Source organism: Chenopodium quinoa, unplaced genomic scaffold, assembly GCF_001683475.1.
Source record: "Chenopodium quinoa cultivar QQ74 unplaced genomic scaffold, ASM168347v1, whole genome shotgun sequence".
Lineage (NCBI taxonomy): Eukaryota > Viridiplantae > Streptophyta > Magnoliopsida > Caryophyllales > Amaranthaceae > Chenopodium > Chenopodium quinoa.
In genome coordinates this window covers 107,966-121,590 of record NW_018742577.1, presented here as the reverse complement: position 1 = coordinate 121,590, position 13,625 = coordinate 107,966, and the positions used below count along the sequence as shown (strand labels likewise).

Below are 13,625 nucleotides of genomic sequence, written 5' to 3'. Positions count from 1 at the left end.
CATCCCAACCAAACTAAAATTAAAGCCTTAAACGTTCCACCAAGGCAACCCAGCTTTGCGGACACAATTGCTTACACTCATTTGAGATTTATTTATTAATATAAAACAGAGATTAACCGGCCACGTGTCTTATTTGTAATCAATAACCGGATGGATGGTTGGTTGGATGGCTATATCAAAGTTTCTCTCGTAACCTCACATCCTACTCCGGTCTCCTCCATCTGCCGGCTTTCCGATTTCCCAACCAAGGTTAGTTAGTTTACCTCTTCTTTCTAATCTGTTATTTTAATAACCAATTTGATTTCAATTATTGGGTTATCTATAATTATTTGTTGACTGTTAAGTTGTAATTTGGAAGTATCAATCCAGTATGAATGAATTCATGATGGTGGAAGTTTTTAAAATTAATTTAGGTTTTCCAGGAATCACAAGTATAATTGTCCCATCCATGGCATCGGGGATGTTGTCCTTGTCTCATCATCCCTTGAGTTCTGGTTATCAAAATGGAGTATCATTCATCAACATTCCTAGCATAAGTCACAGACGGAGGCGTAAGTCTAGACCATTAACACTTTCGGCCTTGGTGGAGGCAGATGCCCGTACTTTTCCTTCTCAAGGGGGGCCTAATACTAATCGTAATAGCAATAGCAATAGTAATAGTAATAGTAATAGTAGGAGCATTACCAAAACCGATGATGCAGCACTATCACTATCACAATCTGACAGGAGGAAGAAGAATCTTGCTGATGATATGCAAGCTGAGGCAAGGGCCATGTCCAGAGCAGCCGCCGCTTCTGTCTACACTCCTCAGATGATTGCTACTAAATATGGCTCACGCCCTATCAAGGTTGCTTCCATTCATTATTTATTTATGATTATGATTATGATTATGATTATGATTATTTAAGGACTAACTCATCCCACCCCATATATATTTTCTAGGTTTTTCGTAGGACCTCTGATATTTTGTTCGGTTTGGGTTCCTTTGCTTTCAAGCTCTTGCTTGATAATTGGAATGGTCAGCTCAATCAAAACAAATCCTTAAGAGCTGTTCAGCTCCGCAAGATTTTTACTGCTCTCGGCCCTACTTTCGTCAAAATTGGCCAGGGTTTATCCACAAGGCCTGACTTGTGCCCACCTGAGTACCTTGAGGAACTCTCTCAGCTACAGGTTCACTCTCCATTTTCTTATAACTACTTGCTAATTACTTACTCCTCTTAACTTCAAAGGGTTATATTACCAGAAATTGCCTTACATCAGGGGTAACCAAATAACAAGTGCCTACTCAAATGTATTCTGAATTTATATCAGCTCTAGTTTTTCTCTTGTCTTGGTCTCATGTCAAGTAGGGAATTCTTATGATTGTGTTTGATTGATTAGGATGCTTTGCCTACGTTCCCGAATAAGGAGGCATTCTCATGCATTGAGAAGGAGCTGGAGTTTCCACTTGAGGACATATACTCAACTATATCTCCATATCCGATTGCAGCTGCTAGTTTGGGTCAGGTTTATAAAGCTCAATTGAAGTATTCTGGTCAGACGGTTGCTGTCAAAGTACAGAGGCCTGGTATTGAAGAGGCCATAGGGCTTGACTTCTACCTGATAAGAGGACTGGCCCTTTTTATAAATAAATATGTTGACTTTGTCACAAGTGATGTTGTTGCCCTAGTTGATGAATTTGCAAGAAGAGTTTATCAAGAGCTTAACTATGTGCAGGCAAGGACTCCCTCTTCAATATTTATTTTGTCATTTTATTAACAGGATACTCTGTGAGGTAACAACAGTCACCCACCCTTGACCTGGATTAGCCATGTCAAAGAGAGCAGCTTCCTTGCGGATGTCAGAGAGGCCTTTGCATTATCTGATGCCCAAGTGTTTATAGCAATAATTGCCAATTCTGTGGTAAATTTGGAAGCTATAATTTTCCCTTCAGTAAAGCTGCTCTGATCAAACTGCTCGTTTTGAAAGTTTTGGAACTTGAAATTCATCCCATGTTTTCTTTTTATGATATTTTCTTTGGGTTTGGATGTTAATTTTGACAGGTATTTGCAGGAGGGTAAGAATGCGAGAAGATTTAAGAAATTATACGCTGACAAGGAAGATGTTTTTGTTCCTGATATATTCTGGGATTACACCAGTGCCAAAGTTTTAACAATGGAGTGGGTCGATGGAGTCAAGTTAAATGAACAAATCACAATTGAGAGACAAGGGCTGAAGGTGTTGGATCTTGTTACCATTGGTATCCAGTGTAGCCTTAGACAATTACTTGAGTACGGATACTTTCATGCAGATCCACATCCTGGCAATCTTCTGGCAACTCCTGAGGGAAAGCTGGCATTCATCGACTTTGGAATGATGAGTGAAACCCCAGAACAAGCAAGGTTTGCAATTATTGGCCATGTTGTCCACATGGTTAATCGTGATTATGAAGCCATGGCTCAAGATTATTATGCTCTGAATTTTTTATCCCCTGATGTGGATGTTTCTCCAATTGTGCCTGTACTTCGGGATTTCTTTGATGATGCACTCAGTTCAACTGTTAGTGAACTAAACTTCAAAACGCTTGTAGATGGTCTAGGAGCCGTCTTTTATCAATATCCATTCAATGGTAAACTTCTCATTCCACTGTTATACATCCATAAGGGAACAGAGTCTATGCAGGTCCTTAACCTGATAATTTGTGGGTTTAATATTTGCTTCAGATTGAAGCTGTTCTACATCTGATGTTATTCTTAATTAATGTGGCAGTTCCGGCATATTATGCATTGATACTGAGGTCTCTTACTGTGCTGGAAGGTTTAGCACTTTATGCAGATCCAAATTTTAAGGTTCTGGCTGCATCATATCCATATTTTGCTAAGAGACTTCTTACTGATCCTAACCCATATCTGCGAGATGCTCTTATTGAGTTGCTGTTTAAGGATGGGAAATTCAGGTTACTCTGTCTTAATCATTGCTGAAACTGATTGCACAAAACCCAAAGATGAAAGTTCTTATGTTATGGTGGTTGACTGCAGGTGGAATAGACTTGAAAATTTACTTGTTCAGGGGCGTAAAGACAGGGATTTTTCTGCAAAAGACGCTTTACAACCTGTTCTGAAGCTATTGTTGGGGCCGGATGGTGAAGAACTAAGGATTCTAGTTATAAAGGAAGCTGTGCGAGTTACTGAAGCAGTAATTCTGGGTTCTTTGATGGATACATACAGTTCTCTACCTGAATTCATGAGGACTCTAGTAACAAATGGTAGTTCGACAGGACCTTTCTTATTACCAAAGGAAGCTGAACAGCAAAGTATGTTGGAACTTCGAGGACAAGTGCTAAAGGTTTGGGGGCTTCTACAGTCTTCAAATAACTTTGAACCTTCCCTCCTACAACCTATATTACAGGTCTAAATAATTAATTTAACAACGAACTTTTAATTTCACGTTTTTACATTTTTTATGCATGTGATTTGCCTTGAGGAAATGTTGATCTGTAAAAATAGAAGGCTACTTTACTGGGTGGATCATATTAAGCTGTCTGGACTGCTTGATTAATCAGTGTATATGATCCATGCATAAGCACTTTATTCATTGAACTCTATGAACGAATACCAAAATCCATCATTGGCTGTTATTCTTGTCTTGTTGTCAGTGTCTGTGGTTACTGTGCAGTTATTGTTGAATTTGATGATGGTCCATTGATAACTTGTAAAATTCATTTTTGCAGGTACTTCAACAAAGCGAAGCACGTGATCTTGGAGGCCGTGTTCTTGGTGGCATAGCTCAGCGTCTGGCAGCACGTTTTCTGCAGCAAGTCTTACAGGCCCCAACCTCAACTACAAGTCTTCAAGTGTAGAAGAAAGCAACATATAACTGCAGGTAAAATGCTAGAACTTAAATTTTCTTATTTTGGAGCACTATAATTAATCTGATAAGTTCATAGACAATAACTTACACTCAATAATCTGTGCTTTTTAGTGTGCTTTCTACTAATATATCTTACATAAGGGTTAATTTGACACAGAATAATTCAGTTCATACTAGATGACCAAACTCACCTTTCAATCAAGGGCTACAGATCTGAGTGAAATAGATAGGCTAGTCATTTATGGATTTTCTCATGGACTCATTGAGACTCGATCAATTTGATAGACTTTTTAGTTTATTCTCAAGTTTTTTTCGTTTTTTACTACTCCCTCCATCCCATTTTACTTGCAATGCTTTCTACATTTTTTCTACTTCACTTGCAAACTTCTATATATGGAATTGACCCTCTATTTTAACATTTGAATATAAACCATACCAGTGCCCCATAATGACTCAATAGCTATGCTTCTCAAATCCAGATACTCAAATTCGCACGGGTACATCATACATGTCCAAGTGTTCAACTTGGCTACAACAACAACTACAACAACAAAACCTTAGTCCCAAAATAACTTGCGGTCGGCTAACATGGACCATTATAAGGAATCGTATGATACAAAGAAAAGGAAATAACAAAATCATCATTTAAAGAGTTTGAAAAAAAAAAACAAAGGTGAGTTAAGTAAGTAAACGAAAGAGCATTTAAGAAAAATTAAGGGAATTTTAAAAGTGAACCAAGAATAAATCCAAGAAAGTTTTTAAAAAGTGGTTAAAATTGAAGTAGAAAACATAAAGGTTTGAGAAAACTTTAGCAAAAGAATTCAATATAGTATTTACAAAACATTGGTGGACTAAAAATAAAATTAAATACAAAAGTAAATTTAGAAAGTATATATAATCACGACACGTCGTTAACGTGAATTTTCTCCCTTCACACACCGCCCTATCCAACACCATATTCCCCATAATCCCCAAAGCACTCATGTCACTCTCAATCACCCTCTTCCTAGTTTTCTTATGTCTTCCCCTACCTCTCGCGATCCCAACATTTTACAATTCTTCAAGCCTCCTTGCCAGAGTGTCACTTGGTCTCATTCTTACATGGACAAACCATCTTAAGCGATTCTTCCTTATCTTGTACTCAATCGAATTAACCCCTACTTTCTTCCTTGTTATCTCAATCCTCAACCAATCCTTTTTATATGACCACACATCTATCACAACATACACAACTTCGCCACATTCATCTTATGCACGTGGTAGTGCTTTACGGTCCGACATTTTTTACCATATAACAAAGCAGGTCTTATTGTCATTCAGTAGAATTTCCCCTTTAATCTACGGGGTATGCATAGATCACATAAAAAGCCCGTCGCACTCTTCCACTTCAACCAACTCGTTTTGATCCTATGAGCTACATCTCCATCCTTTCATTGATTCCAGGAAGACCTTACAACTTTGAACAATCTTCCCATCCAAGGTGATCATCCTGCCTCATTGTTTCCCACACCGCTAAACTTACATTCTAAATACTTCATCTTACTTTTACTCACTTTCAAGCCACGGACTCCATAGTGCGTCTCCACAATTCCAACTTACTTCCCACGCCTTCTTTCGTCTCATTAATCAACACAATATCATCGGCAAACATCACGCACCATGGTATATCATCTTGAATTAAACTCGTCAATTCGTCCATGACTTCAGAAATAAAAGAAAAGAAAAAGGACTAAGTGCAAACCTTAATGAACTCCAATTGTAATTGGGAACTCTTTCGTCTTCCCAACAGCGGTCCGCACACTTGTGCTAGCTCCTTCATACATATCCTTAGTGATGTCAATATATATCCGCGAAACGCCTTTCCTTGTCAAAACCTACCCAAAAATCTCCTTTGGTACTTTATCATAAGCCTTTTCCAAATCAATAAAAACCAGATGTAAATCCTTTTTCTTATCCCGATAGATCTCCATTAGTTGTCTCATTAGATGTGCTTCCATAGTTGATCTCCAATCCAAATTGAATTGGTTTTCTGAGATCTTCACACTTCTTCTTAACCTTTGCTCTATCACTTGCTCCAAAGTTTCATAGTATAACTCATTAGTTTAATCCCTGGATAGTTAGCACAATCTTAGAATCACCTTTGTTTTTATACAAAGGTATCAAAGTACTTTTCCTCCCGTAAAAAGGCATGTTATTACGTCCCCCAATCTTGTTGAAAAAAGTTGTCAACCACTCAATTCCTCTTTCTCCCTAGCATCTCCAAACCTCAATAGTAATGTCATCTGGTCCAACCGCTTTCTTCAATCCCATCTTTTTAATGCCATTTTGACTTCTCCCTTTTGAATCCTCATAAACTGGCGATTAACCATATCATGAGGGACACTTGTATCCTTGGTTTTAAAAAGTGCGCCTCGGGCTCGCCGAGGGGAAATGGGCTTTAGCTAGGCGAGGCTCAGTCACCTAGGCGCGCGCCTCGTGCGCCTTCAAAGTGCCTTTGCAACTCAAGGAAAATAACTAAGATTTAAGTTTATAATTGAAGAATGATGGACATTTTTTCAAATTCAGATTACCTAAGCTTTACATATTTCATTATTTAATTTATTATGAATCTTTTTAATTGGTATTAAGTACAATCAAGTAAAAAATAATTTGAAACAAATATATAAATACATGCGCCTTGCATACAAAAGGTGCGCGCCTTCGCCTTGCAGGCTGTAAGGACCATTTGCGCCTTGGTGCGCCTTTTAAAACTACGCTTGTATCACCAATATCTTGAATTTGATCACCATTGAATAGACTATCAAAAAGACCTCTATTTATCCTTAATCTCCTTGTCTCCAACAAGAACTCTTTCCTCAATATCCTTCACACATTTGACCTTTTCAATATTTCGCGTCTTCCGATCTCTAATACGAGCAAGCCTATAGATGCCTTTGTCTCCTTCCTTTGTATCCAAACTTGCATAAAGGTCTCGGTTTAGTTTTGTTCTCGCTCTATACTTCTCATAATTTTCATCACTTCTGCATTTCTCTTACATCTTACAGCAATCTCGTTTGTTCTTGATCGCCTTTTTCACTTCTTCATTTCACCAAGATGTGTGTCCTTACTCGGTGGCATGCTTCCTTTGGATTTTCCTAGAATTTCTTTTGCCACTTCCTCTATGCTATGCTCCATTTTACTCCACATCGCATCTACATTCAAATCAGTGTTACCAGACAAATTCATACATCCTCCCATCTTTCTTACAAATTTTTGTTGGTTCTCCCCTTGAAGTTTCCACCACTTGATCTTAGGCTCCACTTGTGGTCTCTGCGTCCTAGGCTCCTAGCATATCTACGACCTCGAAAATCAACTTAGTTTTAAAAAGCGCGAGGCGCACCGAGGCACAAAAGGGTTCCTAGAGGCTAGGCGTAAGCCGCAAAGCGAAAGCGCACCCGAGGCGCAAATTTTTTATTTTTTTATTTTACTTCTTTTTTTGCATTAAAATTAATCAAAAAAATTAAATTAATGTGAAAATTATTTTATGTTACTTTTTTATATTTAAAAAAAAAAAAAAAAAAAAAAAAAAAAGGAAGATGGTCACGTGATTTACAAAGTTAGAAGGACGCAAAAATATAATCTCTTTTACGTTATAGTCAGTAGGTAGAGAAGAACAGAGATCGAAGAGATAATAGAAAAAGAAAAAAAAATCAGATCAAAGAAAACTTACCTGGCGCCGGCCGCCGGTATACATGCTGCCGGAAACCGCCGGGAAGTCATCTTCTGTGATGTCTGCCATAGCAAACCCTAAATTTATTCAATTGTAAAGCAACTTGGAAATTAGGGTTTTTTAGAAATTAGTGTTTTTAAATCGGGGGTCAAATTGAAGTGATTTCATTCAATATTAAGGGGCTTTTGTTCGAATTATTACTCTAAACACTTGGTAAGCTTCAATTTGAAACAAAAATACGTTAATTTTTCAAATATTAATCCAGATCCCCCTTTTCTCATGCTTTGAAACATGGCGTTGCGCCTTGAGCTTTGCGCCTTGGAAAACCGAGGCGTTTTGGCCTGGGCGCTTTTTTAAACTAAGAAAATCAAGCACTACAAGTCTGTACTCTCCCCGGGGATCATCTTACAATCAACGTAACTCTTCCCCCAAGCGTTCCTTACCATAAAGAAATCAATTTGTCTTGCATTGCCCCCACTCCTATAAGTCACTAGGTGGGAGATCCTTTTTTCAAACCATGTGTTATTGATACTCAAAGTCATATGCCAATGCAAAATCCAAAATATCATTTTTCACTTCATTCATATCTCCATAACCAAAACCTCCATGAATACTTTCAAAGTCATCCCTCATAGTGCCCACATGTCTATTAAGATCCCCCTAATGACCATTTTCTCACCCTTTGTTGTACCAATTCTTCGAAGTCATCCCAAAGTTCTTGTCTAATACTTGTCTAATAGAGGCTTCCCATCCTACTTGTGGTGCATAAGCACTTATTATAGTTATGACATCATCACCTATCACAAGTAGGGATGGCAATGGGTCGGATGTAGATTGGGTCCTAATGGACCCATATCCGGGTCTGTTTTTATAAGTGGACTTGGATCCATCGGGTATAAAAAATGATGATCCATTCGGGTCCAAAACGGGTATATAACAGGTCAATAAAAATTGTAAAAAATAAAATTCACAACTCTATAGATCATCTAAGTATCAAAATTGATGGTTCACTTTTATTTCCATCACTTTTATATATTAATTTGATCAATAATTTAAGCGAAAACAAATTTATACTTTCAACTATTTTGTATCATTCAATGAAAACTAATGGATACAACAACAATTCTACAAAAAAAAAAAAATTAAAGCTTTCTAAATTGTTAGTTTGGTACACATTACTAGAATCAAATCTTACATGAACAAATAAAACTCAAAACTTTATTAACAATCCCAATAAAAAATCTCAATCTATCAAATTAGAAACATAATCAAAAGATATTTCAAAAAAACTCAATGAAAAAAGAATTCAACTCGAGTACGCGCATGAATAGAGAATTCATATCGAGTATGCTTCATTACAGATTCAGATCAAGCGCTTTGATGAAGGAGATTAATTGATAAGACTCAAGAGTGTATTTTAAGGGATAACATAGAAAGAAGTGAAAGGTAGAGATTATCCTTCATGGGAGGAAAGAGGAAGAAAGAAAAATGAGAATGATTGGTGAATGAAAATAGTTAGGGTTTGACAGTTTGTGGTAGACATAAATATATGTTTAGTTTGACTTAGGTTTAGGCTCTTCGAACCATTGGGCTAGCGAAATATTAAGATCTGCAATTTCAAATTTTAGATATTTAGTACTCTATGTATAAAAAGTGGGTAAACGGATCTAGGTACGAGTCTTGTTGTTGGACCCGTACCCAGATCCGTTTTTCTCTATAGGATCCGGGTCGAATCCAACTCGGATCCGTCGGGTCCAAAATTTAAAGATCCATATCCAAAATCAAATATGGATCCACGGATTCAGTTCAGGTCGGGATCCATTGCCAACTCTAATCATAAGTTTATCACTCATAATTTTATCACTCCTTTTAGACACCTTAACCACATCATCAATATATTTCTGATTAATGAGGATACCTACTCCATTCCTACCCTTATCTTTACCCAAGCACCAAATTTTATAAACCCTTCCTTTGCCTTGTGTCCAACACATTATGTCAATTCTCCTCCTTTTCATAACCTTTACTAATTCAACCAACCTCGCGGTCAAAGAGCCAACATTCCAAGTCCCAAAATGCATCCTAATACCCTTACTATTTCCATGGACTAGCTTCTTTACCCTTATCCGCATTCGTCTGCCATGCGGGAACCCTTGTATACTTGACACTACCCCCACGCTTCAAGATGGCGTGTCGCTTTAGGAGTTCAGGGTGACGATCTAGCAACCCTTGCCTATGAAGTGCAGCGTGTCACTGAGTAGGGAACTCCCCCACGATATCTAAATTTTGATTCATGTCCATATGATGTGACTATGTATGTTTTACACTGGGCGCCACAAACCTACCGCAACTCTCCTCCTTTATCCGGGCTTGAGACCGACAGTATATGCCACAAAGTGACACTCAAAGGCGGAGTTCAAGTGTTCAACTTGGCTATGTAGTGAAAAATATCCATGAGTTGTCCCAAAATGAAGTATCAGAATACCCATGTACCAAGCCTAAGCCCTAAATGGCAAAATCACTCTCAACGTAATCATAATTTAACAGGAAAAAAAAAACATATTGGATTTTTTTTTTTATAATTATTGTTTGAGAGTTATTTTAAAGACACCAAGGGTGTAATACCCTAAAATTTTCTATTTTAAGTTTTGGGGACGAAACTTGTTTTAAGGAGGGTAGATTGTAATACCCATTTATTTTATTAGTTTATGATGTGTTAATGCTTTGATTATTTTATGATATTATTATTTTTGAGACTAACACAAAAGTTTGAAGTTGGTTTGGTTTTAATAAGGGCCTACAATGGTTCCAAGTTGTAGGATGGTTTTATTTTACTTCGTTTGACTTTGGTTTTTGACTTTACTTTCGTTTGGTTGACTTTTAAAGTTGACTTGTTTTGAATGTTTTTAAAGATAGTCTTCCCTTGTGTGTCTTTGATCGTTGCTTTAGCCGTTTTCACGGTGGCGGTAATGTCTTAGATATTTCTATTTAAAGTTTTACACATGGCAAAACAGGTATTTTAAAAGAAAGGAATTTCTAGGGTGTTACAAAGAGGGTGTCACCCATATACAAAAGGAGACTAAGGACAAATAGGCCTAGACTTTAAGCTTTGTTGGAAAGTATGTACTTTGGGGTTTAAGGTGTAGGTTATGAAGCAATTTTCCTACAATATTAAGGAACATCGTGTGTTATATTAGCAAATACGTAGAAAATAAAGTAAAAGAATATATATGTCAATTCCAAAGAACACAAGTTTTCTTTTTTTCATGTGCACCATCTAATTTTGCATAGTTTCTGCCTCTCAATAACTTCAGAAAACAAATACATGGTGAATCATTTTGCATAGTTTCTACCTCTCAATAACTTTAAAAACAAATACATGGTGAATCGGTAAAAATACTTAGTTCACTAAAAAAAAGATTTAATTTTACAAAAGACAAATTAATTTCAGCAAAAAGATTATCCAAGCTTTTGTAAATATCTGGTGAAGAGAAAAGGGTCATACTCTCCTTAGTCCTCAGTTCCTCACAGCTTTTAATAAAACAATTGTAGTCGCCTTGTGCTGGTAGTTTGATACTGCTTTTTTTTTTTACAAAAGACAAATTAATTTCAGCAAAAAGATTATCTAAGTTTAGTAAATATCAATCAGGTGAAGAGAAAAGGGTCATAATCTCCTTAGTCCTCACTGCTTTTAATTAAACAATTTTAGTCAGCTTGTGCTGGAAGTTTGATACTGCTTTTGTTGCAACAGTATTACAAGAATTCACAACCATTGTAAGCGGCAGTAAAGGCTGGATTACCATTGCCAGAAGACTGGGCATAGGGGTGTGTGTGTGTGTTCTCTTGTATTTACAGGTACTTGTAAATTTGTAAATTTGATGTCATGCAATGCAGGTAAAGAAAGGAGTACATGCTTATCGATTTACTCCTATGAAGTATATTTTAGGGTCATATGGATTAATGTTTTTGTACTTAACTAAATTGTATGTGGAAATATACAACCAATATACATGCAAGTAGCAAATCTTGTATGTACAACACCTTAAGGAAATCGTGAAAGCAACTTAGCAAGTAAAACTTATACCCTCCATTCTTTTTTCTTTTTTTTTTCTTTTTTTTTTTTTTTTTTTGGTGATTAGAGAGAGCCAATGACGGGGTGAGAATTGATCTCAAGATCTCTTGGAACCAGGAGGCTCCTAACTACTTGAGCTATCTCTCACTCTCTCCATTTTATTATTAAATGTACGTATTTATAATTTGGTAAAAATTAATCACTTTTGTAAATGCATCTATTAATATAATTACATATACGAAGCACGTTATGTTTGCCAATACACATTTTAACTACTTCCTCTGTTTTTAAATTCTTGCTCAATTTCTCCATGCGCGGAGTATTAGGAGAAATAGGAGAAAATAGTAAAATATGGAGGCAGTGGGGTAGGTGGAAGAATAAAAAAAATGTAAAATGCAAAAATAGTGGAGATAATTGGAGGAGAGAATACGAAATTAATAAAGCATGATTTAGGTTGGGTTTTACTAGGTGAGAGAAATGAATTTAATAAAAGGAAATGGAGCAAGTATTTATAAACGACCGAGAAAAAAAAGTAGCAAGTATTTAAAAACGGAGGAAGTTTAACTAGTGTTTAATTCGGACGATGCTCCGGGTTCATACGTTAAATATTCATTACTTCAAATTATAGTTTTCTTGTATTATAATAATCTTAAATGCTTTTATTATAGATTTGGTTGAAGAAAATAAGTTGTATAAAAATAAGGAAAATTTAACAAGAATAATCCAACCTTTCCTCCATTCTCCCAAAACAATCTTACCTTTGGATTATTCTTGAATAATCCAGCCTTTGCTACCCATTTTCTCATAACAATCCTAGCAAGTCACCCTACCCATACAATGGGTTGCCAATCAACGTGTCACTTCATTATTGGATAAATTTTTTATTTTAGATTTTAATCTTTTAATTCTATTTAAAAATTAAAAATAAAAAAAAATAAAAATAAAAAATAAAAAAAAAACCCAAAACAAAACAAAACAAAACCAAACAAATTGCTTTCTTGCACCATTAACACCATCCATAACACCCAGACAGGAAAAAAAAAAAAAAAAAAAAAAAAAAAAAAAAAAAAAAAAAAAACCAGTGGCGGATCTATGAAGGCACAAGGGTAGCACAAGGTTCTAACCTTTTCGTTTTATGATTTCCTTGTTAAAAGAAAAGAGACTTGTTTATATAAAACAGGTCTCTTAGATTGTTTTTTTTTTCTTTTTTGAAACAAATTAACTATAGTTATATATGTACATAATATTTCTTTCAACAAAAAAAAATGTTTGTACATAATATAATTTTTGTAAAAACTCTCATTTAAGTTATAAAAACTTACATATTATTAGAATCTTAAGATTTTAAATTATAAAATATATAAACTTATACTTAAATTATTTTAATCACCGTACATAATACCAAATATAATAATAATACAATATTATTTTTCCTGTCAAAAAAAAATAAAATACTATTCTTAAAACTCCTTTTTTGATAAAATTTCTTCCCATTTTTGTTGCACTTTTCAATGCACATATTTATTTGGTAAGTAATTAATGTATTTACTATTTAGTTTCATTTGAGTAAATCAATAATTTATATTAAATAAAATAATTTTATAGTTTTATATTTACTTTTGAATAGTAAATTCAGAGGAATACATACAAAAACATACTATTAAACCTATGAAATACTTTTTAATTTGATTATATTCATAAGTAGAATATAATTTATTCCATATTTGCTAAATGAAAATTCGTCAACAAAAAAGAATTTTTAAAATTTAAATGCTAATGATAATGCTAGTATATAACATAGAACTTTTTTTTAATTTTCATTTTTTTTCCTTATTATTCTATGCTACACCTAGTTAGAATTCCTGGATCCGCCACTGAACCTAACCACAACCATGACCCACCCCCACAAAAACCAAAGCCACCAGTACCTCAACCACACCACCTCACCAAATTGGCAAATCCTACGCCCCGCATCCTTGCACCACCAATCCACAA

At 35.5% G+C, this 13,625-nt stretch overlaps 1 protein-coding gene across 2 annotated transcripts; it reads left to right on the top strand.

Moving 5' to 3' along the window:
• The first annotated feature begins 77 nt into the window (after positions 1-77).
• LOC110720811 (protein ACTIVITY OF BC1 COMPLEX KINASE 3, chloroplastic-like) lies at positions 78-11,641 on the top strand. 2 transcript variants are annotated; one of them, XM_021899853.1, is made up of 9 exons: positions 78-249; positions 423-847; positions 943-1,170; positions 1,381-1,716; positions 2,053-2,608; positions 2,749-2,935; positions 3,018-3,387; positions 3,710-3,861; positions 11,310-11,641. In XM_021899853.1, the coding sequence occupies exons 2-8, from the start codon at positions 449-451 to the stop codon at positions 3,836-3,838; spliced, it is 2,205 nt and encodes a 734-aa protein (XP_021755545.1). In that variant the 5' UTR covers positions 78-249; positions 423-448; the 3' UTR covers positions 3,839-3,861; positions 11,310-11,641. The 2 variants fall into 2 exon arrangements, with proteins under 2 accessions (XP_021755545.1, XP_021755544.1); XM_021899852.1 differs by having other exon boundaries at positions 414-847.
• The last annotated feature ends 1,984 nt before the right edge of the window (positions 11,642-13,625 follow it).

Bases quoted from the DNA above. Each gene is read 5' to 3' on its own strand.
- LOC110720811 (XM_021899853.1), top strand. From the start codon at position 449: ATGGCATCGGGGATGTTGTCCTTGTCTCATCATCCCTTGAGTTCTGGT. The intron at 2,936-3,017 runs GTTACTCTGTCT...GGTTGACTGCAG, and splicing joins TTTAAGGATGGGAAATTCAG to GTGGAATAGACTTGAAAATT. The intron at 3,388-3,709 runs GTCTAAATAATT...TCATTTTTGCAG, and splicing joins TCCTACAACCTATATTACAG to GTACTTCAACAAAGCGAAGC.